This window comes from Macaca fascicularis, chromosome 9 (genome assembly GCF_037993035.2).
Source record: "Macaca fascicularis isolate 582-1 chromosome 9, T2T-MFA8v1.1".
Taxonomy (NCBI): Eukaryota; Metazoa; Chordata; class Mammalia; order Primates; family Cercopithecidae; genus Macaca; species Macaca fascicularis.
This window is the reverse complement of record NC_088383.1, coordinates 55214011-55241667: the sequence shown is the minus strand read 5'-3', so window position 1 is coordinate 55241667 and position 27657 is coordinate 55214011. Positions and strand designations below refer to the sequence as shown.

At 48.6% G+C, this 27657-nt stretch overlaps 2 protein-coding genes across 3 annotated transcripts in view; one reads left to right on the top strand and one right to left on the bottom strand.

Annotated features, from left to right (window-relative positions):
- The window catches only part of MARCHF8 (membrane associated ring-CH-type finger 8), a 156007-nt gene extending 150859 nt beyond the window's left edge, over nt 1-5148 (top strand). The window contains exon 8 of the mRNA XM_074001551.1: nt 4949-5148. Coding sequence (XP_073857652.1) covers nt 4949-4986 — 38 coding nt within the window. The 3' untranslated portion in view covers nt 4987-5148. The remainder of the gene's footprint in view (nt 1-4948) is intronic.
- Nucleotides 5003-27657, bottom strand: part of ALOX5 (arachidonate 5-lipoxygenase) — a 60345-nt gene continuing 37690 nt past the window's right edge. For both annotated transcript variants that reach the window (XM_005565109.4, XM_074001547.1), the window contains 10 exons: nt 27134-27240; nt 26127-26299; nt 22346-22492; nt 10472-10675; nt 9675-9761; nt 7901-8079; nt 7581-7702; nt 7290-7390; nt 6833-7003; nt 5003-5614 (listed from right to left, as the gene is read on the bottom strand). In XM_005565109.4, the coding sequence (XP_005565166.2) occupies nt 5435-5614; nt 6833-7003; nt 7290-7390; nt 7581-7702; nt 7901-8079; nt 9675-9761; nt 10472-10675; nt 22346-22492; nt 26127-26299; nt 27134-27240 (1471 nt within the window). In that variant the 3' untranslated portion in view covers nt 5003-5434. The remainder of the gene's footprint in view (nt 5615-6832; nt 7004-7289; nt 7391-7580; nt 7703-7900; nt 8080-9674; nt 9762-10471; nt 10676-22345; nt 22493-26126; nt 26300-27133; nt 27241-27657) is intronic.

Below are 27657 nucleotides of genomic sequence, written 5' to 3'. Positions count from 1 at the left end.
TAATCCATGTGGGGCTTAAAACCCTAGATGAGGGGTTGATAGGTGCAGCAAACCACCATGGCACATGTATACCTATGTAACAAAGCTGCACCTTCTGCACATGTATCCCAGAACTTAAAGTAAAAAAAAAAAAAAAAAAAAAAAGAATATGACAACAAATTGTATGTGGCCTGAAAAACCTTAAATATCTGACAGAAAAAAATTCTGCTTCTATTATGCATTTATAGTGTATATCTTACATATAGCATATTGTTGGGCATTAATTTTTAAAATGCATTATGATAATCTCTTTTAGTTTTGAGTTTTTAGTCCATTAACATTTGATGGGCCAGGTGTGATGGCTTATGCCTGTAGTCCTAGCACTTTGGGTGGCTGAGGTGGGAGGATCACTTGAGCCTAGGAATTGGAAACCAGCTTAGGCAACATAGGGAGACCCTGTTTCTACAAAAACTAAATTAAAAATTTTAAAACATTTGATATCATTATTGATAAGGCTAGAGTTATGTCTACGATTTTCTTATTTGATTTTTGTTTTTACCTCTGTTTTTATTTCTCTGTTCCTTTTTCCCGTCTTCATTATTTATGAATTTTTAGAATTCCATTTTAAGTCCTTGATTGCTTTTTATCTATATTGCTTTAAATTATTTTTAGTGGTTGCTCTAGGGATTATAATCTAACTCTCTAAATTTTTACAAACTACCTAGAATTAATACTGTACCACTTGATATAAAATGTAGAAACCATGTAACAGAGTAAGTCCGTTTACTACCCATTGTCTTTTATGCCATCTTCATGTGTATTATATTTACATGCATTATAAATACCACATGACAATATTATACTACTTGCTTTAAATAGTTATATATATTTTAAAGAAATTAAGAAGGGGAAAAGTCTTTTGCATTTTCCAAATATCTACCACTTCTGGTTTTATTCATTCCTTCCTGAGGATCTGAGTTTCCATCTAGCATTTCCCTTCAGCCTGAAGAATTTCCTATAGCATGTTTTTGTGGTGCAGATCTGTTGGTGACAGATTCTCTTAGTTCTATGTTACCTGAAATTTTTGTTTTCATACTTGAAGGATATTTTTGCTGGTTACAGAATTCTGTGTTGGTAAATTTTTTTTCTTTTAATACTTTAAAAATACTGTTCCACTATATTTTGGCCCCATACAGTTTCTGATTAAAAGTTAGCTGTAGGGCTGGGTGCGGTGGTGCATGCCTGTAATCCCAGCACTCTGGGATGCCAAGGCAGGTGGATCACCTGAGGTCAGGAGTTCAAGACCAGCCTGACCAACATGGTGAAACCCTTCCTCTACCAACTACAAAAAATTAGCCGGGTATGGTGGCGCATGCCTGTAATCCCAGCTATTTGGGAGACTGAGGCAGGAGAATCGCTTGAACCCAGGAGGCAGAGGTTGCAATGAGCCGAGATCCACCATTGCACTCCAGCCTGAGCAACAAGAGCAAAACTCTGTCTAAAAAATAAAAGTTAGCTGTAATTCACGTTTTTGTTATACTCTATGTGTTATGTTTTGCTGCCTTTGAGATTTTTCTCTTTAATTCTGGTTTTGAGCAGTTTAACTCTGAATTATGTAGGTATGGTTTTCTTTGTATTTATTTTAGTTGGGTTTGGCTGAGCTTCTTGAAGCTTTAAATTGACATCTTTCACTAAATTCAGGGAAATTTTGGCCTTGGTCTCCTCAGATATTTGTTCTGCCTCATTCTCTTTCATCTTCCCTCTCCGAAGACTTCAATTATATGTATGCCAGTTGTTTTGATGCCTCATAGATCTCTGTGGCTCTGTTTATTTAAAAAAATTATCTCTGTACTTCTGACTGGATCATTTCTATTGCTGTATCTTCAAGTTCACTTTCTCTTTACCCTGTCATCTCTGCTCTGTTATTCAGTTATTTTTTCAGTCCACTTATTTTTTTCCTCTGATATTTTTTAGTTCTAGGATTTTCATCTTCTTTTCCTTCTTAAGATGCATAATTTATTGTTGATATTTCCAACCCTTTCATAAATTGGAGCATATTTCCTTTAACTCACTGAGCACAAATAGGAAAACTAAAATAATTGTCTGCTAATTCCAACATCATCTTGGGATTGGTCTCTGTTAATTATCTTTTTCTTTGAGAATAGGTAACATTTTCCTAATTCTTTCTATGTTGAGTAATTTTGGATTATGTTCTGGCTATTATGAATGTTATTTTGTAGAGATTCTTATATTATTATATTCTTCCAAAGAGTGTTGATGTTTCTCTTTTTCTTTTTTTCCTTTTTTGAGATTGAGTTTCACTCTGTTGCCCAGGCTGGGGTGCAGTGGTGTGATCTCGGCTCACTGCCACCTCCGCCTCACAGGTTCAAGTGATTTTTTGGCCTCAGCTTCCTGAGTAGCTGGGACTACAGGCATGCACCACCATGCCTGGCTTTTTTTTTTTAGACAGAGTCTCGCTGTGTTGCTCAGGCTGGAGTGCAGTGGCACAATCTTGGCTCACTGCAACCTCCGCCTCCCAGGTTCAAGCAATTCTCCTGCCTCAGCTTCCCAAGTAGTCACCAGCTAATTTTTGCATTTTTAGTAGAGACAGGGTTTCACCATGTTGGCCAGGATGGTCTCAGTCTCTTGACCTTGTGATCCAGCCGCCTCAGCCTCCCAAAGTGCTGGGATTACAGGCTTGAGCCACCACGCCTGGTCTCGTGGCTAATTTTTGTATTTTTAGTAGAGATGGGGTTTCACCATGTTGGTCAGACTGGTCTCGAACTCCTGACCTCAAGTGATCTGCCCACCTTGGCCTCCCAAAGTGCTGGGATTACAGTCGTGAGCCATCATGCCCGCCCGTGATTTTTTTATTCAAGCAAGCAATTAACTTAGTTGATCTCAAACTGCAAACTATTTGAAAGTTCAAATATCACTTTGGTTGTGTTATGATTTGAATGCATGTGTCCTTCCAAAAATCATGTGCTGGAACTTAAACCCCAAGGTGATGGCCTTAGGAGGAGGGGCCTTTTGGGAAATGATTAATTTATGAGGGTTCTGTCCTCATGAATGGATTGATGTCCTTACAAAAGAGGCTTTAGAGAATGTTCGCCCTTTTTTGCCCTTCTGCTGGGTGAGGACACAGCATGGAGGGCACCCTCATGGGAGCAGACACTGATCCCTCCCTTACCAGACACCGAAACTGCTAGTGCCTCATCTTAGACTTCCAGCCTCCAGAACTGTGAGGAATCAATTTCTGTTCTGTATAAATGACCCAGTCTGAGGTATTATATTATAGCAGCACAAACAAAGTAAGACAGGCTGTTTTATCCTAAATTGGGCTGTTTGTAGTTTGCCTTATGTACACATATCTTAGGGGTCATCTAGAGGTTTAGACAGAGTCTATGCACAGAATTTGGGATTCTCCCTCTCCTGTGGTAGCAGTGGGGCTGTGCTACTCAGATACCCTGCCCCAGGGAACCAGAAGGACCAGCTGCAGAGAACATAATTGACTGAGGATCTCAGCTGCCACACGTTTGGATCCACTGTGGGGTTCATGCCAAACCATAACTGTCATTTCTGCCAGATGTAAGATTTCTGTAATGGTGACTTTGAGGACTCTTCATTAGCTGGCATGAGACTTTCAGAGGTGCTCTGCCGTCTGAAGCCTTTCCAACCCAATCCTCCTGTCTCTCTTTTGCTCATGTCAGACCTGCTTCACCACCCCTGCCTACTCCTATTCGTTTCTCCTCTCTCCTTGACCACACAGCCTTGTTCTAAAAGCTGGTATGTTCATTCTCACAGTGGCATGGAGCTGAATGCCTCGACCATGGCTATACGTTTATGTCACCTGTCCCGAAGATCATTCATAAGTGTGGTGGGCAATTCTCCAAGGGATGGCAGGGAGGCTGTGGCATTAAGGGGCTGGACCTCAGTCTCTAGTACCCACTCCAATAGTCAGGTCTCCTCAGAAGGCCTTGTGGCTTCAGGAACGCAGGCACACCTCCCCTCATGCCATGCTGGCCCTGTAGAAGGCTTTACCCAGACACTGAGCTGCTGGCCTGCCACACTGGAAGCACCTTCCAGAGACATGGGAGACCCTGACGACATGATTCCGAAGCCAGGGGCTGGAGGGCTGAGAGTTGGGCATGTGAGCACAGGGGGAGAATGGGTCACCATGCCCAGGCTCAGAGCTGGCTCTGCTATTTGGGCCTGGGGAAAGAGAATGCATTTTTATTTATTTACTTTATTTATTATTTGAGACAGAGTCTCACTCTATTGCCCAGGCTGGAGTGCAGTGATGCGACATCCACTCACTGCAACCTCTGTCTCCCAGGTTCAAGCAATTTTCCTGCCTCAGCCTCCCAAGTAGCTGGGATTACAGGTATCTGCTACTATGCCTGGCTAATTTTTGTATTTTCAGTAGAGATGGGGTTTCCACCATGTTGGCCAGGCTGGTCTCGAATTCTGACCTCAAATGATCCACCCACCTTGGCCTCCCAAAGTGCTGGGATTACAGGCGTGAGCCACCATGCCCTGCCCATTTTTATTTTTTATGTCATGTTAAGAACCCTGCCTCAGAAAAAAATAAACCCCCAGCTCCCAAGACAACGCCTAATATCCATTAGTGAGGTGCTGTGCCAGGAGGAAAAGAAGGGAACAGCTGAGTGCTGCTGCCTTATGCCAGCCCTGGGGCACAGACATAAATAAAGTGGGTTTTCTGTCCTTCCAGGGGCTCCTATCCCAAGGGAGAGACCACAGAGAGGGCAACAACAGAGGTTCTGACAAATCCGGGGAAGAGACAGGAACCAAGGATGCCTTCCCAGAGGTGCTGGCATTTGGGATGTGTTCCAAAGATAGCAGATACTGCGTGGGGGAAAAAGCACCTTCTATCCAGACTTGGGTGGGGAGGCTTTTGCCTTGATAAAATCATGGTGACTATGGCTTTTTTTTTTTTCTCTTGGTGTAGGAGATGGCAATGAGCTGTTTGGGGTGACTGGAACATAGCACGTGGAACAAGACCTGTTTTAAATGAACTGCTTTATTTTTATGGCAACCAATTCTTAATTCATTCAATAATAATTGAATTGGGTACCCACTATGTGCAAGGAATTGGACTAAGCACAAATAGAACAGAAAATAATCATCCAATGTCTCCAACAAGAACAGACATCTATCAGTGGTCGTGATTTGTTATTGCTGCTTGGTGTGGAAATGCTGAGCTGGGTGTGGAGAGGACACTGTGCAGTCCTGCTCTGCGTAGAATGGGTCCCTATGGTGTTTACACTTTGCTCAATCTATGGGGTTCCCTTAAGATCAAAGAATAAACAGAAAGGTACTAGCCTCGGAAGAAGAGACGTGACTGCCAAGAGGCCTGGCCAGACAGCCTGCCAGGCAGGCTGGAGTCCGGCTGGCTGGAGCAGCTGGCCTTCCCATAGTGAGACTGGCAGTGTGCTCAGATGGCCACACTGTTAGGAATCCGGTCTGGGGACAAGTAGTAATATGGCAGCTGCTTCTTCTTGTTGCGCTCAGCAATCACGCTGACAATGGCCTCGAGGTTCTTGCGGAATCGGGCCATAGCCGCCTTCACAGGCTTCTCGATAAAATGCTCTTCTGGGTACATGCCCAGGAACAGCTGAGGGCCCAGACATGGATACACACATAGGTCAATCTGCTACCCGTGTAAACTGACAGGCCTGTCTCATCCCAAAGGGCCAGCCACCCTTTGGGAGATGAAGGAGGGAGCATCTATTCGCCTGCCCATATTCACCCTCTGCTGCCTGACAAGAGGGCCTTGGGAAGGCAAGTGTGGTCGCCCCCTATCTGCTTCCCTAAGGAAGGCTCCAGAGCTGGGCTTCATGGATAAGTGGGAAAATAACTGCCTGCTGCCAGGTGGTTACAAGATGCTGCAGATGAAGCTGGAGGGTGCTGGTGGTTGCAGCCATGGTATCCTGCTCTCTCGGGCCACCCCTATGCAGCACTCCCACCTCCCATCAGGGGCGCTGGGGCCAGTGCTGGCCTCTCCAGCCCAGGAAGGCAGAAGGCAGGCCAGGGAGCCTGAAGGGGTGGCTGCCCTGTTGGGGTGCTGTGCTTATTTGCATGCTCACACAGATGTCTGTGGGGTAGAGCTAGACATCATTTTAAAAAACTACTGTATTGGATTAAGATCACAAAGCTTCTGAGCTGGAAAGGTCCAAGAAACATAGGCTACTGATAATGGGATTTGGATTTAGTCTGTGGAGGGCAATTCAGTCTCAATATTCTTTGACCAAGGAATTTGTCTGCTAGGAATGTGTCCGGTCATACTGAACACGTATGCAAAGGCACAAAAACAAGGATGTCCAGTGAGGGACCAACACATTAGCCAGGAACAACTCAGACGCCCAGCAGTCTGGAGCAGGTTGGACCCGAGCGGCCATTCTGTGCAGTACTGAGCTACCCCAAAGCGAGTGCATCCACCAAGACACACCAGATTCGGTTGTTAGATTAAATGAGATGCACATGTCCTGAAGGAACCCAGCAAACTCTTGGTCATTCCTTCTGGAGTACCAGGGAAAAACACATGTGCAAGAGCTTTGTCAATACCTGGGGGGAGGGGGTGTCACACACGACCCTCTGGTGACAGTGAGCAGAGCCTGGGCTGTGTGCTCTCCTGCCGTGCCCACCCTGAGCTCTGTCCACGCTCAGGCCGGGAGACCTGGTGGCAGCTGCAGCCCTCTGGGCCCTTCCAGCCTTGGAAGTCAGGATTTCTGGCTCCAAGTGAGCCCTGAGGCCGGAGTCACAAAGCACTGAGGCTGAGGAACCGGTTAACCTGGGGTGACCTGGGTCTGTGCCCCACCCTGCCCAGCCTCACCTCGTTTTCCTGGAACTGGCTCAGCGCCCACACTGCACCCAGATGCCAGCAGGAGCGACCGCGGTCCGGCAGCGTGTCCACGATCTGCTCAATGGTCACCACGCCCTTGGCAGTTGGCGGCGGGGCTCGCATGGTTGGGGGAGCATTGGGGATCCAGGAGCACCAGTCGTACTGAGGAGACGACCGCCAGCGAGCGTGGGCACCCCCGAAACCCTGCTGCCCAGCTGCCCCCTGGGCCCCGTCCTCCCCGTGCCCCCCAACTCCAGCGGGCCCTTCAGTCCATCCATCCTCTTCCCCCGCGGCCAGCGCCCTCGGCTGCGCGGGCAGAATCCATCCTGCAAGTCCCATGCCAGACCCCAAGGCTGCCCGAGGGTGCGGTACCCGTGCAAAGCTGGGGCGGGGGAGGAGGCAGCGGCCCTGGGGAGTGAGCTCTGCCCAGCGGGCGGGCCCCGCCTACCTGGCCGAAGTTGACCGCGGCGTGCTGGGCGGAGGCGGTGAAGATCACCACGGTCAGGTACTCCGACAGCTGCTCCCGGCTCTTGACCGACTTGGGGAAGCCTAGGGCGGAACCACCGGCGGGTTGAGGCCCAGTCCCTGGGGACCCCGGGGCCCGGCGCCCACCCCATGCCCGGTCTCCCTGCCCCGACGCCGGAGGGCCCGCTGGGCAGGACACCCTGGAGGGGCGGCGGCTGCGCCTGCGCTGCCGACTGCGGGGGAGCCGTGTCCAGAGACGTCCCTGAGGCCCTACCTGAGGACTTGCGGCCCCGCATGCCGTACACGTAGACGTCGTTCACGAAGTCCTGCAGCTCCGGGTCCTCCTCCACCACCTGGTCGCTCTCGTAGTAGATGCCCACCACCTCGGCCGTGAACCTGGCTCAGGGGGCGCAGCCGGCGTGAGCGATCCAGCCAGGTCTGCGGAGCGGTGCCCGGCGGCAACCCCCTCACGGACGCTGGGCACCCTCCACCCCTTCCCCATTCAGCGCCAGCAGCCGGGGGCCAGGCCCGCCCCAGGCAGTCAGGCAGGGGGCCCGGCTCCTCCCCCAGGACCACCGCCCCGCAGGCGCTCACATCCTAATGGCTTCCCACACCAGGAGCCCGTCGTCTCGGTAGAAGTAGTAGGGGATGTCCTCTTTACTCTCCATGCCCCGGGCCTTGATGGCCTCGGGAAAGCACAGGGAGGCGTAGGTCAGGTCCTTCATGGCCCTCTGCACCATCTGCACGTGCCCACCGCCCCCTGTGGCGTTGGCCTGGAGTGGGAGGTAGAGTGCCCTGAGCGGGTGGCTCCTCCCACAGCTGTCCAGACCCATCCCTGAGGAAATGTGCCAGGGAGACGAGGAGGCCAGGCAGGCAGAGGGGCAAACTCTTCTTCTGTGAGATGGGGGAGGGATGTTTAATGCAGAGAATGACAAGGGCAGCGGGTGGAGAGGTGACAGGGAGGAGCCTCCCGCCCAATCCAACGCAAGGGACTGAACCGTGGGGCTGCAGAGTGCAGGAGGGAAGGGTGCGCTCCCAGCCACAGGAGGGCAGCAGGCGTGGGCAGGTGTGTGGGGGACCCCAGCACCAGCGGGCCTGGGCTGTGAAGTCTGCTCTAGTGCTGAGCACAGGACCCTCAGTCATTGCTCTCAGTGACCCTCAGTTTCCAGGCCCCATGCAACTCTGTTGAGGGCCTGTTGTGTGCTCAGGTGAGGGCTGGAGAGACCCACAAGGAGGGATCCTGGTCCTGATCCCGGCTGCTGACCGATGCAGACACACTCACAAGCTGACTGGCATACCTGTGTACACCTGCACACACACATGCAAATACACCCAGGGGGCTGGGCTGTTGGTGCCACAGAAAGTTTGAAGACGGACTTGGGTGCTGGGGTGCCAGAGACTGGTCCATGGTGGGCATTCAGCCCAAGCAGAACCAACCAGAGCTGCCCTCCAGCACTTTCTGTTTGGATGCGGCCGGGAGATAATGGCCACATGGGAACCTGAGGTAGAGCTACTATGATGACGTCCTGCGCCCTCTCCCATGGGGGCCTGTCTGCAGCAGGAGAGTGTGATGCCAACACAGGTGAAAGAGAGAGAAAGAGGGAGCCAGTGTGCCTATACCCTGGGGCATTGCTTGAGTCCCTGGATCCATTTCTGGCTGAGGCCCCGGCCCCTCTATTGTGTCCAGGTATTTGAGATAAGGCATGTCTTGTCCAGCTACAGCTGGTTTGAGTTGGGTTTTGTCATTTGCAACCCAAACAGTGTTTCAACTTCAGTGGTCATCTGGCCTGGTCACTAATGGGCTGGGGAAAGGAGGAAGGTTGGGGCAAGGGCCCAGGTGAGAGTCCAAGCTTGGTAAGGCTACAGGGGGCTCAAAACGAGGTGGGGTGCTGTCTGAGGGATGCGAGGGTTGGGCAGGGCCTAGAGGCCCTGATGCAGGAGACAGTGGGTTGGGAGGGTTGCAACCCGGGAAGCAGAGTGCTGGGGAGGTCCGAGTCAGGGTGGCAGGGGTGTGGCAGATTAAGAGGCAGACACAGGTTCCTGGTGTGTAGGAGGTCAGGGGGCCATAAGGAGTGTGTTCCACAGGGGATTCTACACCCAGGTCCCAGAGGCTGGGAGAGGGGAGGAGTGGGAGGAGGGGACCGGGAGCCATCAGCGAGAAGGAAGAGCTGGTGGTGCACCTGGAGGAGTGCTCCTGGCTGAGTGGCAGGGGCTGGAGATATCAGGAGGATGCTGGACCCAGTGCTCTGAGCAAACTCCAGCTTTCACCCTTCCAGGCCTCCTGAAAGGGCGTCTAGATATCAAATAGGGAGTGAAGGTGGCCAGGCTTGGCTCTTCCAGGCAACAAGTAGGGTAGGAGGGCACCCACCTTGTCAAAGAGGCCACACTCACAGATGAGCTGCTCACGGGCCTTGGTGTTGATAGCGATGGTGTATCTCACGTGTGCCACCAGCAGCTGGGGAGGGGAGAGGAGGAGGCCTCAGAGGGGGCCCAACCAGGTGACCTGGTGCCCTAGGGACCTGCAGCTCCCCCACCCAGGCCTGCCTTACAGGATGATGCTGGGCGCAGGGAGGAAGTGAAGGCTGGGTGCTGATCTTTTGGCTAAGTGCTGGAAGCCTGCACCCCTCTGATGCTTACTAAGCATGATAATGATTCAGATGGTCCTGGCTAGCACTTGTACAATGCTTACCTCTTTGCTCCCTGAGTTTACTGTTTTAATCCTGACCATCATTCTGTAAGGCAGCTGTACTATTTGGCCTGTTTTACTGGTGAGGAAACTGAGGCACACAGGAGTACTTTTAGCCTGCAGTCACCCCAACAGCCAGTGCTTGTAAGATTCGGGAACAGGGAAGGAGAGTGATGGCAGGGGCGGCCATCAGCACCAGCCGAGGATCACTGTGAACTCATTTGCCTTTTCCAACTCTACTGGCTGGCCAGCGAGGCGCCTGTGTCAGGCCCACACCCTGGCCTCGTTGTCCTGGGGAACAGCAGGCTCCCAGCTGTTTTCTTCCTTTGGGGACATTACTGACTCTGAGAACATCTCTCCAGGGGTCCCTTTCTGCCACCCACTCCCAGCCACAGGTCCCCCTGTGGGATGTCAACGATCCCTCCCACTCCACATCTCAGATGCCCTCCCATAGCAGGTGGGGCAGTAGCTGGCTGTACCTTGAAAATGGGGTGCACGGCAGGCAGCTGGCGGTACATCGCAATGCCAAAAACCTCAGACACCAGATGTGTTCGCAGGAGGTGGGTGATGGTCTGGTGGACATGGAAGTCACTGGAACGGACCCAGATTTTGGCCAAAAGCCAGTCGTATTTTGCATCCGAAGGGAGGAAAATAGGGTTCTCATCTCCCGGGATTTGGCTGAGCTGATACATCAGGGGAAAGGAAACACACCGCTGTATTTCACTTCAGATTATAGTTGTTGGAGAACTTCGCCTCTTGGGAAGTTCCAGAAGTATCTGAATTTCTTTAACAGTGACTTTGGAATCAGAAGAGCCTGGAGGGGGTAAAGGGCCCTGGGGTGAAGTTTCCTGTCCCAACCATATTACTTACAACCTGCATGACTCTGGATGACACACTGGGCTTTCTAAGCTCCGGCTTTAGCATCTGTCACGTGGGGACAGTGATCCCTAGGCTCGCAGTTACTGTGGGAATAGCCTCAGGAGCTGGCAGCATGGAAGGAGCGGGCAGGCAGAGGGCCCAGCAGCGGAGGGGATCCCTGCCCCCTTTCCCTCCTTGCCCTGCTCCCTCTTCTACTGCCTCTCATTGATCTCCCATACTTTCCTCCCTCTCCTCTTCCCTGAAATGCTGGTGCTCCCCAGGGTCTGCCCTGGTGCTCCTGTCTTCTTTTCTTGCCCTAAATCAGCTTGTCCTGTCCAAAGGCTTGGGCCTTCCTGGTGCTGAGCCTCCCAGATCAGGGTCTGCAGCTTGAGCTCTGTCTGCCTGGAGCCCACACCTGTGCCCAGGCGCCTCCTGTAGCAGAGGCTGGGCCTGTCTTCCCTTTCCAGTTTCCACTCCATACTGGGACAAGGTGAGTTTTTTTCTTTTCCAAAATGCAAATCATGTCACGTTAACTGCCTCCTCAATCACCTCTTAATGCCAGAAAATAAAATCCCCAAGCTCTGTGGTGACCTGGTTTGCTGATGCCTCTGCACACACAGCTTCACCTTCCTGCCCCCACCCCGGCACCCAGCCCCAGGTCCCTCCACGCCAGCAGCCCCAGGCATCGCCACCTTACTGAGAGCCCAGCACAGCCTCAGAACCTGGCAGTGAGCTCTCACAGGAGCCTGAAGCAGGTGCTGGCATTGCCCATTTTCAGATGAAGACATGAGGTATTGGAGGGATTGACAGAAAGAATGAGGGGGGTGGCAGGGCTGTAGCCAAGAGTGACCAGGAAGGGGCGTGGCCAGACTTTAGGTGCTGGGAAAGCACAGTGGCCATGGCTGGGGAGGGAGAACTGTCCCAGAGCACACAGCTGTGTCACTTGCTATAAGTATTGTGGAAAGTGGGGTCCTTGGGCGTCTCTCCTTGGAAAACAGTGCTGTCCAATAGACATATAATGCCGCCCACACATGGAGTTGTATGTATTCAGGAAGCCATATTAATAAAAGTAAAAGGAAAGAGGTGAAATGCAGGTTAATACAATTTTATTTTACCCAATATATCCAGAATATTATCAGTTCAACATGAAACCAATCTAAAACTATTAAATGAGATATTTCACATTCCCCACCTCCTTATTCTAAGTCTTAAAAATCAGGTGTGAACTTTGCACTTGCAGCAGGTCTTGGTTTAGATGAGCCAAATCCCAGATGCTCCAGAGCCCTGGTGGTCAGTGACTCTGCCCTGGTCAGAGAGACCCCAGCAGCCCCAGAACTCCCTGAGGACCAAGGAAGGGGGAGGGAGAAGGGACAGCAGAGTGTGACTTGCACACTAGGTGTGCCTGTCTGTTTATACATGAGATTAGTTGACTGCTTTTAAATATCAGACAGTTTCACATAAAAATTTGAATGACCTGGTTTTCCTGAAAAATTAGAAGGTCTCAGAACTCTGCACCCATGTTCTCACAGAACTACACTCTTGTCCCTTTTCTACAGTCCCAGCTGTCAGGGTCCCCACTGCCACACCCATTTACATGAGCTGCCTGGGCCACTGATACCTGATCTGTGCCCTAGAGTGCTGGGCTGCCTGGCATGCTCTGAGACACTCTCTGACATGTTCCCACATGCTCTGACATGTTCCTGATGGCTCTGGGACACTGATATGTTCCTGACATCCTCCGGGGCTAAGGAGCCCCCTGTTGTGTGCTAGGGGCTTTACCCATACTATCTCACTTAATCCTCACTTTGACCCTGTAAGGCAGGTATTCCTTGCTGTACCCATTTTACATGGGGGGAAATTGAGGCTCCAGCTGGTTAAGCAGCTCTCCCATGTCACACAGTAGGTAAAGAGCTGAGCCAGCAACATGATATTTAACAGGCAAAAATTGAAAGCATTCCCCCTAAAAACTGGAACAATGCAAGGATGTCCACTCTCACCCCTCCTATTAATAGAGTACTGGAAGTCCTATTCAGAGCGATTAGGCAAGAGGAAGAAATAAAAGGCATCCAAACCAAAAAAAAAAAAAAAGTCAAATTATCTTTGTTCATCCATGATGTGATTCTACACCTAGAAAACCCTGAAGATTCCTCCAAAAGACTCCTAGATTTGATAAACAACTTCAGTAAAGTCTCAGTGTTATAAGTAAAATGCTTATGAGAAACAGAATGCTTGTTCCTTGGTACTGCAAGGAAAAATCAGCATTTAGACAAAAAGTTTTTTTTAGCAAGGCAATTTTACTTTCTGCAGAAAGGGTGCTCCTCGCAGATGGAACAATGGTGACAGCACACCTGAATAATGGAGAGAAGCAATTTTTATTCCTTACGCAGCTTGTCCCTGCTACTGTGTCCTGTCTCCACTGGCTGGAGCCAGACCTCACAATCTAAAGTAAAATCCGACTGGCTAGTAACTTAAAACTTTTCTAAACAGGTAAAAAGCAATGGAAAGACAAAGGAAAAGAGGAAGTTGCTTATGAAAGGACTTAGAAAAGTAGTGACATTCCCAAATAAGGAAGGGGCATAGGCTGCAAACTGGGACATGCCTGTGAGCACGTCCAGTGCAAATATCTTGGTTAAAGTACAAGGACATAGAATGTACTCATTCCCTTGTATCTCACAGCTATATATGATAGGGCTTAATAAAAAGTTATTAGCACAAAGCAAAAAGGCTTTAAAAAAGTTAGTCTTTGGAAAAAACTATTATTTCTTACATTTATGATTTATTCTTTAACAAAAAATACCTTAAAAAAAACCTTTTGACTTTCTACACTTAAGATACAAAATCAGTGTACAAAAATCAGTAGCGTTTCTTTTTATTTGAGACAGAGTCTCATTCTATCACCCAGGCTGGAGTGCAGTGGTGCGATCTCAGCTCTCTGCAACCTCCACCTCCCAGGTTCAAGCAATTCTCCTGCCTCAGCCTCCTGGGTAGCTGAGATTACGGGCATGTGCTACCACACCTGGCTAATTTTTGTATTTTCAGTAGAGATGGGGTTTCACCGTGTTGGCCAGGCTGGTCTCGAACTCGTGACCTCAGGTGATCTGCCCACCTCGGCATCCCAAAGTACTGGGATTACAGGCATGAGCCACCGTGCCTGGCCTAAAAATCAGTAGCATTTCTATGCACCAACAATGTTCAGGCTGAGAACCATATCAGGAACGTGATCTCAGTTACAATAGTCTCCTACACACAAAATAAAATACCAAAGAATACATCCAACCAAGAAGGTGAAAAAGTTCTACAAAGAGAACTATAAAACACTGATGAAAGAAATCATAAATGACACAAAAAAATGGAAAAACATCCCATGCTAATGGGTTGGAGGAACCAATATCATTAAAATGGCCATACTGCCCAAAGCAATCTACAGATAGAATGCAATTCCTATCAAATTATCAACATCATTTTTCACAGAATTAGAAAAAAAAAAATCCTAAAATTCACACGGAACCAAAAAATAGCCTGAATAGCCAAAGCAATCCTAGACCAAAAAAACAAAGCTAGAGGCATCACATTACCTGACTTCAAACTATACTACAAGACTATAATAACCAAAACAGCATGGTATACTGTGTGCCAAAAATAGGCACACAGATCAATGGAACAGAACAGAGAACCCAGAAATAAAGCCATGTACCTGCAACCAACTGATTTTTGACAAAATCAACAAAAATAAACAATAAGGAAAGGACATCCTATTCAATAAATGGTGTTGGAAAAACTGGCTACCTATATGCAGAAGAATGACACGGGGCCCCTTCCTCCCACCATATACAAAATTTACCTCTAGATGGATTACAGACTTAAATGTAAGACTTCAAACTTTAAAAATTCTAGAAGAAAACCTAGGAAAAAATCTTATGGACATTTCCTAGGCAAAGAATTTATGATTAGACCTCAAAGGCATATGCAACAAAAACACAAATTGACAAATGAGACTTAATCAAATTAAAGAGCTTCTGCACAGAAAAACAAACTATCAACAGAGTAAACAGACAACCTACAGAATGGGAGAAAATATTTGCAAACTATGCATCTACAAATGACTAATACCCAGAATCTATAAGGGAGCTTAAGAAAAAACACCACCATTAAAAAGTGGGCAAAGGACAGGAACAGACACTTCTCAAAAGAAGACATACAAGTGGCCAACACACACATGAAAAAATGCTCAACATCACTAATCATCAGAGAAATGCGAATTAAAACCACAAAGAGATACCAGTCAGAATGGCTATTATTAAAAAGTAAAAAAAGGATAGATGTTAGCAGGATATAGATAAAAGGGAATGCTTACACACTGTAGGTGGCAATGTAAATTACTTGCATCCTGTGGAAAGCAGCTGGAGATTTTGCAAAGAACTGCAAGTAGAATTACCATTCAACCCAGCAACCCCATTGCTGTGTACCTACCCAAAGGAAAAGAAATTGTTTTACCAAAAGGACACATGCACACGTATGTTTACTGCAGCACTGTTCACAATACCAAAATCATGTAATCAACCTAGGTGCACATCGATAGTGGCACCGGATAAAGAAAATGTGGTACGTGTACTCCATGGAATACAACATAGCCATAAAAATGAATGAAATCATGTCCTTTGCAGCAACATGGATGCAGTTTAGGATTGGCACTTAGGCCATAATCCTAAGTGAATTAACCCAGAAACAGAAAATCGAATACTGTATGTTCTTATTTATAAGTGGGAGCTAAGCACTGCCTACACATGGACATAAAAGTGGGAACAGAAGACACTGGGGACTCCAAGAAGGGGAGGGAGGGAGGGAGGGAGGGAGGAAGGGAGGGAGGGAGGAAAGGGTTGAAAAACTAGGTATTGGGTACTATTCTCAGTATTTGAGTGATGGGTTCAGTAGAAGCCTAAACCCCAGCATCATGCAATATAACCATGTAACACACCTGCACATGTACCTCCTGAATCTAATATATATATTAGATTATATATATATATATATATATATATATATATATATATATATATATATAAAAACTGTTCTGACCAGTAAAAAAAGAGCTGAATGAGGATGGGCCCGGTGCTCTGCCTATTTCAGCCCATCACTCTGCCTTCCGCCGCCAGGCCTCACCTGCCCATCCCCTTGAGCTCTTGTACTACTGAGCTGGGCCTTCCCAAACCCATCCTTCACATCCTCCCACTCCTGTCCAGGATCTTGGCCTGCCATGGGATGCCAGAACTTGCCCTGAGCAATTCGTGTTTCTTAAATTTGTTTTTTGAGTAAGGAAGTAGCTTTAGGTTTCTGATTAGAAAAGAATACGTGCTTATTATAAAAAGAAATTCGAGTCATGACAGGAGAGCCTGAGAAAGAAAACGTCATCTCATCTTCCAGCCCCCAGTGATAACCACTAAATTCTGGGGAGCCTCCTTTCATAGGTCTTTGCATGTGTGCACATTTATCTGTCCAATTTTCCATCAACTGAATACGATTATAATCAATATCTGTCTCTTTGTTTTGCTCACCTGTCCCCCACCGGGCCATTATCGTGTTCCTACCTGGTGACACCACGTCTGTGTGTTCCCATGCCGGCACAGTAGGCCTGCTGCATCCTTGCATTCATTTTACATAAGTCAGACCATGCCCATTGCCTCAGCAGTTTGAAGGAGCTATTTGTATATGACAGATATGTATTCTTTATTGGTCCTTTGTGTCTTGTTTTTCCACTTTATTAACTTATTGTGGAGACCCCTCCAGGTCAGTTGGGAGGGAACTAAAGCATTCCTTTCAAAGATGCTGCAGTGTTTTATGGTGAGGACATGGAAGGGCTCACTCACTCAATCCTCTTCTGCCGTCAGACTGTTTTCAATTTTTTTTCCCCATCACAAACTATGCTCCTGCTGCTACCCACATTTGTGCTTTCATTTCTGCTGAGTGGCTGCTAGCGAGGGCTGAGCCTTCGGGGTGTGGGGGTGTTTTCTTTGAGTAGACACTGCCTGCCCTACTGTTCCTCGGACAGGTTCACTTCGCTGGTGCACACCTGTTCAGTGCTACTGGCTGTGAGACACTTAAACAATAAAGTCCCCTCCAGTGCCCCTCCAACTGAGATGGAGCAGGGGCCTCCTCTTAGGGCACTGTAGCCCCCTAGCCTCCCGACAAGGCATAGAAATGAAAGAAAATTCTGAGTTCCTTCAAGGGAAATTCCAGGCATCCAGCTAGCCCTGAGAAGTAAATGAGCAACTTGACAAGCAAGAGGATAACAGCAGCCTAAAACAACAGCCAAGGAAGCCAGAGTCCTGGGGTGTTTGGTTCCCTCTGGAAATTAAAGAGAACACCTGAACTCGTGACTCTGAGTTGTTTTTCAGAAACCCGGATCCCCACCAAACAGATCCACTGGTACAGAGACCTCAGAGAAGAGGGAGCTGAGGACTGAACTCTGAGCGCGGCTCTTTGTTCTAAGTATCTTCCTGGGGGGCCTGGGGGAAGTCCCGCCTACAAGCCACAGCTAACATTCCTTTCTGGTAACTCAAAATTTTAAACAAAACTTCTCTTCCTTAACCAACCGCAAAACAACAAATTTTTGAACCTACCTATGACCTGGAAGCCCACCCCACTTCAAGATATCCTGCCCTTTTAGGCTAAAACCAATGTGTGCCCTCCAAGTATTGATTAATGATTTTGCCTGTGAACTTCTGCTTTCCTGAAATTTACCCCGCCTTTAAAAACGCTTACCTGCAAGCCATCAGGGAGTTCCTGTCTTAAGAGGGAGTTGCCCAATTCTTCTTTTTTGTCCCCGCAATAAATGCCTTGTGTTCTAGATTCTATCCCAATCTCAGTGTTTTGTTTTGCTGCACTGGGCAAGCAGACCCCAGTCCAGCTCGGTAACACAACTGTCCTCACCACGACAGCTCCAACCCCAGGATCCTCTGACCACCCACTCCAACGTGCACCTGGTACAGCAGGTACTGTGGGATCTGCTCCGGTGCTGGCCCAAGCTCTGACCTTGGGCTGCCCAGGCCCACCAGTTATCCCATGAACACTGCCAGGCTGCAGCAATTCATGGGCAGTGCATGGGGCTCTATCCTTGCTGGTGTTTGGGAGTTACCCCTTTGTTTTTCCAACCAGACAGGTTAGAAATGATATCTTATTGTTAACTTTCATTTGCATTTCCCTAACTACAGGTGAATTTACGAGTTTTTCCATATGCTGGTTGCCCATTTACATTTCTTCTTTTGTGAATTGCCTATCCATATTCTCTGACCATTTTTCCACTAGAGTATTTGTATTTTCCTGCCAATATAAAGGAGCTAATTGTATGTCATAGATAGGCATTTCTTAGCTGTCACATCTGTTACAGTTATTCCCCTCAATCTCTATTTTGCTTTTTGGCTTTGTTTATGGTTTATTTTATCATTTAAGTTTTAAAACATTACACAATCAAATATGCTTAGCTTTCCCCTTATAACTTCTTGGTTTCCTTTTCCTTCTAAAAGTCTTCTGAGTCTCCGCATAGTTTTTCTAAATTCATTTACTTTTTTCATTTTAATTTTTATTTCATCTGAATTTCTTTTTTTCTTTTTCTTCTAAGCAACTCTACATGATGAGATTTATTTTTGTAAATGGCATGACAGAGTAGTCCAACTTAATTTTCTTCTTATGCAAAGTGTGATAGCACCATTAAAATAATATCCCCTTTTCACTGAGTTGAAAAACCTCCATTGTGATACATTAAATTCCTCTGTAGAGGAGTCTATTTCTGGATCTTACTCTATACTGTCCCCCAGTTCTCTCTGTTTTCAAGCACAGCTTAACAGTAACCTTACAAATCCAGCAAGGAAAGTGTTCCCTCTGTGTTTTCTTTTCTTTTTCTTTTTTTTTTTAAAGGCAGGGTGTCACTCTGTTGCCCAGTGTGAAGTGCAGTGGAGCTTTCATGGCTCACTGCAGCCTGAACTCCTGGACTCAAGCCATCTTCCCACCTCAGCCTCCTGAGCAGTTGGGATTACAGGTATGCACCACCATACTTAATTTTTTCTATTAAATTTTCTTTTCTTTTTTCTTTTTTTTTTTAGACTTGGTTGCCCTGCCTCTCTATGTGGTTTTTATTTTTTTCAAAAAATTTTTTACTATGCCAGATTTCTTTTTCCACATGAATCCTTCAATTTTTAAATTGTTTTCTCTCCTTTTTAGTTCCTCTTCACCACCACCACACCTCCACCAAGAAAGATAAAAAATTCTGGCTGAAATTTTACTTGAAAGTGCATTAAGTTTTTATAATAGAATTTGGTAGAACTGACATTATGATGATATACAGTTTCCTCCCCAATATCAAATCACTGTTAAGAGTTCATTGTATATCCTTTAAAATAACTTCATAGTTGGCCAGGTGCGGTAGCTCACACCTGTAATCCCAACACTTTGGGAGGCTGAGGCAGGTGAATCACAAGGTCAGGAGTTCCAGACCAGCCTGGCCAACATGGTGAAACACCGTCTCTACTAAAAATACAAAAAATTAGCTGGGCATGGTAATCCCAGCTACTTGGGAGGCTGAGGCAGGATCATTGCTTGAACCCGGGAGGCAGAGGTTGCAGTGAGCCGAGATCATGCCACTGCACTCCAACCTGGGTGACAGAGCGAGACTCCATCTCAAAATAATAATAAATAATAATAATAATAATAACTTTATAGTTTTTCCTTATATGGACGTTATATTTTATTGTTGGTATGGAGAAAGGCTATTTTTTTTAAGAAATATATTTATCTAAACTCTTTGCCAAATGAACTTATTAATCTAGTAGCTTTTAAAAAAATTAGAATCTTTTATGTTTTCTAGGTCTACCATAGCATTACCAGAAAGAATAATGTTCCCTGTTCTTTGACAATACGTTTATTGATTGTTTTTCTGTTTTATCATGTGGTATGACCTCTAAAATAATGTCAAATAAAAACAGCGATATCAGCATTCTTATTTATTATTTTAATGGCAATGGCATTAGAGTTGCACATTTTTGATGTTAGCTAGCTTTATCATATAAAGTAAGGTTCCTCCTATTAATTTTTATTTGTTGTGGCTATTAAATGTTATTAAATTCACTTTTAGTGTGAATTGATATAATCACAAACTTTATCCTTACTGGTGTAATAAATTATGGTGGTAACTCTCTTGATATTGAAATATCTGGAATAAGCCCTACTTGGTTATTACATGTAGTCATTTAATACACTGCTGCACTCACTTTGTTAATATCACCCTTAGATTTCTCTTCAATCTTTATTTAATACTTAGATTGGTCTTCAGCCTTCTTTTGAAGTCTGCCTGTATCCAATTTCAGAACTAAGCTTACGCCAGCTTTATAGGATCAATTTGGGGCTGATAAAGAGCCCTGGAAATGTTGGCTGTCTAGTAGCTGGGTGAGACTCAGCTGCTCGCCATGTGGGTCTGTTTCCAATCACTATATGGAAATTGGCCTATTTTCTACAATTTCTTCTAATTTATCTTTTCCTAGGTTTTTAATCCATTTCCTCTAGTTTTTCAAATGTGTTGCTATATTACTCTCATTAAAAAAGTATATAATCATAATTACTCTTTTTTAAGAGACGGGGTCTTGCTATGTTGCTCAGGCTAGAGTGCCGTGGCTATTCACAGGTGTGATCATAGCACACTACAGCCTCAAGTGAGCCTCCTGCCTCAGCCTCCCACGTAGCTGGGACTACAGTTGTGCACCACCATGGTGCAAGACAATGTAATTACTCTTTTTATGACTCCTTTTTTATTCCGAATCTTGAATATGTTTTTTTTTTTTCTCTCTCTCTCTCTTTTTTTCCGTCAGCCTCATGAGGAGGTTATTATTATTATTTTTTGGACCTTTCAAAGAACTAGATCTTGGATTTACTATCCTCTGACTTTCATTTGCTTGGGTCTTTATGGTTTGCAAAGTTTCCATTTTCAGAAGAAGAAAGAGACCCAGGAACAGTCTGTGGCTTTCTCAAGGTCCCACATCCTGTTAGCAAGTGGCTGAGCTGGAATTTAAGCTAGGCCCCTGACTCCAGGCTGCTCCAAGAGGTCTCTGAGAAAAGCTTTTGAAGGCACCATCGGTGGTGCCTGGGATCTCTGGGGATCTTGCAGGAATTTCATCTTCTTTTAGGTCACCTGTCCCTTTACCTACTGCTTCAGTTCCTTTGGCACAGGGCTTCTCTCTAGTAACAGACGGGAAGCTCCTCTGAGGGCACATGCCCCTGGGAGACCGTGGGGAGCCTGGAATCTAGAGAATCAGATGACCTGGCTTGAATCCTAGCTCTGTGGCTGGCAGTGGGCACCTGTCCCTCAGTTTCCTTATCTGGGTAAAGTGATCAACATCAACAGAGCCCACTACCTGGGAGGGTTGTGGTGATGATTACACAAATAAAGATAGGTTATCTAAAACCCCAGTGGTTAAGTGTGCTTCAGAATCCAGAATGTTTAGGATTTTAGCAGTGGGCATACTTCATTATGTGCCATACCCCCTCCCACCCCAGGTCGAGGGCAACGTACTATTTTACAATCAAACAGAGCAGTATTTCTGCAGTGATCCACATGCCTATCACATTGAATGGGAAAAAGTCTCTAAATAACCTCACCTATTGCTTCAAAAAGGTTTGTTCACAAACAATGAATTTGCTGCACAGTTTTGAAACATGCAGCAGTTTTTAGATTCTTTAGATTTAGAATCGAGGGTGAGGGATTGTGGACTGTGCAGGTTAACCCGTAGGACAGCCTTGGCATGTGGCTGGTGCCTGACCTATCCAGCTGCTACTGTGTCCACAGCTCCCAAGGTCCAGTTCATGGACATTATTTGCTGAATGCTCATCTGCCAGTCTCCCACGGCATCCCCTGTGCAGTTCTTTCCTACCCCCAGGGACCTATGCCCAGTCCAGTCCTGGCCTTGGTCCCTGCTGTCTGCACACCAGCTCCCAGACTGGCAGTAGGCTGGTGCCAGGAATAGGTGGAGACAAAGCCCTGTGCCCACCTGCCTTTCATCCAGGGTCTCCCTCTTCCTCCTCCCTCATCTCAGGTGGACGTAAAAACTCACATCGTTATCAAAGGTGGCATACCAGAACTGGCCTGGCTCCTGGCCCCAGCGCCCATGGTGCCCCTCAGTGGTTTTGGTCTCCAGCTCAGCCCACAGCTTCACCTGCCTGGCCCCTGGCAGCACCTTGATTGGGGGCCCTTGGTCAGGGCGCTGGGTGGAGAGTGAAGAATATCATCCCAGGGCAGGTCCTCCACAGTGTGCCTCGCTCGACTGGCCAGGGGCTTCTCAAGTGTGCCTTGGGGAGTACAGCCCTCTCCGCCCTATGGACAGCCCACCTCAGGGCCGGCAGGAAGCCCTAGTGTCTTTCAAGACATAGCTTCCCGAGCTGGAGTGGAGCCCCCCAGGAGCCCTGGATCGCCGAGGACTGAGCTGCTCAGAAAGGTGTGCCTGGAGGCAGCTTACCTGGATGGCAATGGGGACGATCTTGTTGGCCAGGTTCTTATACAGCAAGCAGATGGGAGCGGCCAGGAACTGGAGTGTGCAGGGGTCTGTTTTGTTGGCATCGATGCCATCCAGTAGCTCAAAGTCCACGATGAAAATGTTCCCTTGCTGCAGGAGGCAGAGAGATGTGTCCAAATCAGGCTCAGCAGATGGGCCAAAAATCAGGCCTGAGGAAAGAGTGATGATCTCTGGGGCCCCCTCTCCCTTTCCTGCGACTCAGCCGAGTTTAGAATGTGTCAAAGGCTGATTGATTCACATGGAGGGTGTTCACAGGTTGTGGTAGTTCGGGGTAAGGTGAAGGAATGGCAGCAGCTCACTCTGCATTTGTAGCGTCTGAAACCTGCTTGACTGGCAGGAAAGATGAGAGACCGCCCTGAGTGTCAGATTATAAGAAGAAAGGAGAGGTTAGGTGAAATAGATGCGACCAGTTAAATGTCAGAAAATGATGCTGCCGGACTACACAGAGGTCAAAACTGGGCGAACTCAACCCCAGTCAGAGCCAGGACAGGGATCTCCCTTGGGAGGAAGAGACAGGAAGCGGTGCAGGGCTGTCCACCGGGTCGGGTAGGGAGGCTGCAGGGGAAGGGAGAGGGGGTTCTGCACGGGCAGGGGAATCTACAGGGGTTGAGGGGGGTCTCCAGGAGGTAGGGAAGGTCTGCGGGGGCGGGAATGAGCGTATGGCGGGAGAGGGGCTGCAGAAGCAGAGGGGGAAGGGGCAGTGGCTGGGCAGGTGGGGGTGGTCTGCAGGGTTGGCCTGTTGTGCCCTGGTCTGAGACTGGCGACACGGCGGGTCATTGGTGTAAATTCGTCGGGCTTGCTGACCCTCGGATCCGTGCCCTTTTCTGTAGGAATTAACACCCCTCGACACACAACGAGCGTGCCCATGAAATGGGAGGCGGGCGACCGCTGGGAGCCGCGCAGTGGGTCCGGCAGAGGGGCCCCTAGGAAGGCCAGGTGCAGGGCTGCTGTGCAGCGCTTAGGCCGGGGGTATGGCCGCTCCTTCTGAAGCCTTTTCTGTTTCCTGAGTGATGAAGGAAAGGGTGAGGGTCCCGACTGCGGAGGGGTCGGGGTCTACTCCGCCTGGAGACATCCAGAGCGCCCCGCTACAGCTTCACCGATCGCTGCTCGGCGGCACGCAGGACTGAAGCCACCCACCCAGGACGGCGGGAGCTCGGAGCCTGGCCACCGCCCTCCTGCTTGTGTCGTTTGACACCAAGGATGAGCTCTGAGCATCTGTCGCGATGGCGGGGGGGGGGGGGGGGGGGGGAGGGGGGCCGGAGGGCGGGGGGAGCGGGGAAATGGGGACTTTTCCCGCGGAGGGGCTCAGGGCACCTTGTGTTGGGGAGGGAGGCAGGTGGAGACCCTCGGGCTGGTCGGGCACATTGCTGTCTTGCCTTCTAGGACGACGGCTGGACAGCTGGACTTTGAGAGCTGAAGTGACCATCAGACTCTACCCAGAAGGAATGGCTGCTAATCCAATCTTGAGACCACCCAGGCTGGTGAACCTGATACTGGGAACAGGAGGCCTGGGATTTGGGGCCACAGATTGCAGCATTTCTCTGTTATTCCAGGCCTCCCTTGCATCTTTCTGAAAAACGAGGGGCAGGCCGATCTCTCAGTTCTGACGTTTTAGGATTCTGCTGCTGACACTGGAGTTCTTGCCTGTCTAGCATCCCTGTCCCCTCTGGGTCTCCATTCTCCTGGCCGTGGGCACGGGCTCACAGAATCAGTGAGGCCCGAGGATGGCCTAAGACATCTGCTGGGAGTGTTAGGAAACAGGGTCTTTCTTGCTGGGAGGGGGTGGTGTTTGCTAAGCTGGTGGAAGGTAAATCTGAAGCTGCTGGCGATCATTCTTTACCTCCAGGTAAGGAAACCCTCCTGAGGAAAAATCCACCAGAGGCAGAGGATTGAGACATGGAGAGAGAGAGACAGTGCAGGGGATGATCTGAGCCCTGGTCTGGTCCCAAATGAGTTAGCATTGCTTTTTACTGTTGCCTGAGCCAATAGAGTTCTTGGATTAAACCAGATGGAGTTGATTTTTGTAATCTGAAACCAAAGAATCCAAATACAAAGACTAAGAACTCAAACAAACTTGAGCTGTAACACTGAATCAATACCAACAACAGGGATATGATTTCCCTCTTCATGTTCCAGAAAATAACTGCACATTTTACAAAACAATGTAGGCATTTTTAGTAGGCCACAAGCTTGCTGTAGATCACTAAGGTGCTGCCAGATGGGCAGCATGAATGACTGTGGGGATTAAGAATCATGCTGGTGTGTAGGAGATGGGAAGGTGTGTGTGTGTGTTAAGAGTCTAGTCAGTGTCCCAGCTACTCGGGAGGCTAAGGTAGGAGAATGGCCTAAACCCGGGAGGCGGAGCTTGCAGTGAGCTGAGATCTGGCCACTGCACTCCAGCCTGGGCGACAGAGGGAGACTCCGTCTCAAACAAAACAAAAACAAAACAAACCAAAACAAAACAAAAAGTGTCTAGTCAGTGAGGGGTAGGTCAGCTCAAAGGAAAGGCGACCCATAACCCACGTGTCCTGGAGGTGGCCAGGACTCCCTGTGGGAGGCTGTTGCCCTGCCCAAGTGCTGAGGACGGCGACTCCTTGGCTGCTGGGTGCACAGATGGCTGCTCAGAGTCTTCCAATTCTAGGATTCTATATGGCTTAATCTCTATGATCTCTGACTTGAAGTTTGAAACCTATAGCCACCGAATCAATGTTACTAAGTCTAGCAATTCAGTCCACTCAGGAACACAGATGCTGTCTCAGTGTATGGGGGATTGTAACTGTCAGCTGTTCCCATGACCAGGAAGTGGTCTGGGCCTGGCTGGGTGCAGGAGGAGGAGGTTAGGAAGCGCTGCCTGCACTGGGGCAGGAGACTTGTCCAGGGACTTCAGCTGGGTGGGTGGCCCTCTAGATTCAGATGGGCCAGGTACTGGGGCTGTAGGTTTATCTCTAAAGGGCACCAACCATCCCTCTCCAACTAGGGCCCCAGGGTAAGCTGAGCTTAAAAGACTGGAAGCAGCAGAGGCCACCTGGACACCTGGGGACAGGCAGCAGGGCCTGGGTGGCAGAAGGCCCCATCACACTGGTTCCATGGGGAAGAGGCAGGCTGATGGGCTAGCACCTGTTGCTGAGCCCCACCAGATTCAGATGGAGCTGGTTTGAACTTCTGTCTCAAGACTAGGTCAGCCTTGCAGCCGGAGGCAGCTGAGTCTGCAGGTGAGGGTGGGGAGGAGGGTGCGACAGGAGCACAGGCAGCAGCATTTCTAACGAGAAAGTCAAACATTCTGTTGAGTTTCTCCTCATGCCCCTTTTTTATTCTCACACAAGATCTACTTCTTTCTCCACTGTTCTCCCCTTTGCAAGGTGGGTGACAACTGATGACTGTGTACATAAAGCACCTGTCACAATGCCTGTCCCACCACAGGCCCCTAATCAAGGATAGCTCCTGTAATTATTAATACTGATAGTGAAAATATTGACATTATGTTCCCAGACTCGAACATCATGGAGAAACATTCCCCGCAATTCCTCCTCTGATATTGTACAAGACAGTCTGCATAATGCCCAGGACCCTGGCTGACACTGCTGCCAGGAAAAGGAAGCGGCTGCTCTAGGCCAGATGGGCCTGCAGTTAGTGTCTTGGGGGCCTATGAGCACTGGCCAGGAGGAAGTGGCTTCCACCTGACAGACTGTGACCTTGGCCACTTCCCCAGCCCATCAACCCCTACCTGGACCTCCTGCTCCAAGCTGAGCTGTCGCTCCAGGCTGCACTCCACCATCTCCGTGGTCACCGGGAACTTCTCCGGCAGCTCTGTGCAGCGCCGGATCAACACAGGGTTGCAGCCATTCAGGAACTGGTAGCCAAACATCAGGTCTTCCTGCCAATGATTCATGACCCGCTCTACCAGGAGAGAAGCGAGGCCCACCCTGAGCTCTGAGCAGAGGGCAGCCAGGACCGTGGCCCTCCTGACCTCACCTGACCTCTGCAGAGCAGAGTCCCTGCTTGGTCTCCTCCCCCAAGTGCTCCCTGGATGGACACAGCTCCAACTGCTGTCCCCTGCCCATCACTGGGTCAGGCTGTGGCACCATCTCATCATCCCTGAGCTGGCCCTTAGTGGCTCAGAAGCCTCCCGGGGCACCCGTCTCTCATGAACTCAGGTCCTTCAGCCCAGCATGGATAGTCCAGGATGAAAGGAGGAGGGGCGTGGAGGAGAGTCCCTGGGGACAGTTTTCCAAGTTTGGTTCCCCATGTCCTGATTTCAGCACCTCTTCTTGTCCAGCCATTCCTGCCTCCTTAACGTCCTTCCCATGCCATGACTGGCCACTATAAAGCTAGTGCTCTCACCAAACACATCCTTATCCAAAGGAACCCAAAGTTGCTTTCGTGTAAATGCCTAAAACACAAGCCAAGTTCTGCCTTTGCTCTGGTCAGAAGCACAAATGATTGATTTGTGCCAAGAAAAAGTTCTGATACTTTTCAGACTTCGATGGTGAAATGAGGTCGAGGGTGCTGGAGCTTGAATATCTGAGGAGGAGAAACCTCTGGGCACAAGTGTGACCACAGTGATGCAAAAGCTGTGGAGTGTAGGGGGTGCCGGCCAGGGTGGCATGGTGGCAGCGAGGCCCCCATGCTGCAGCAGGCAGGAAAGCCCTTGTCAATTTCGCGGTAAGTCTCAGACAGAAGAGCAGCATCCCCTGTCCCCAGCACCACTAGAGCCCCCAGAGGCACACTCACCAGAAATAGTGTTGCTGATCTTGACGAAGATTTTCTCAAAGTCGGCAAAGTCATTCCAGGAAGACTGGAACATGTGCATGAAGCGGTTGATGAACAGGTTCTCCATCCTGCAGACCAGGAGAGAGGTCACCTTGTACACACCAGCCATGCCTCCCTCTGCAGAGCCCCTTCACAGTGAGCTCTCAGGGGTCCCCACAACACACCCCCCCGCCACGGCCCCAGGCAGCTCTGCAGAGACAGGTGATTGGCTTTTCAGAACCAGGACAGAAACTGGCATCTATACGGGATGCTGTTCCTAATGCACCTCACCTGTCGAAGACACAGGCCAATACCCTCCAGAATAGCCTACAGTGCCTTGAATTCCATTCACACATGTGTTCATTCATTCATTCATTCACTCATCAGGCACTTGCTGTCCCCCACTCAGTGGGCCAGTCCCTGAGAAAGCTTCCAGGAACAGAGATCCAGCTACTCTACTGTGTTGCCTGGATTTTGGGGAGACGAACAGTTCAATTGACTTGAAA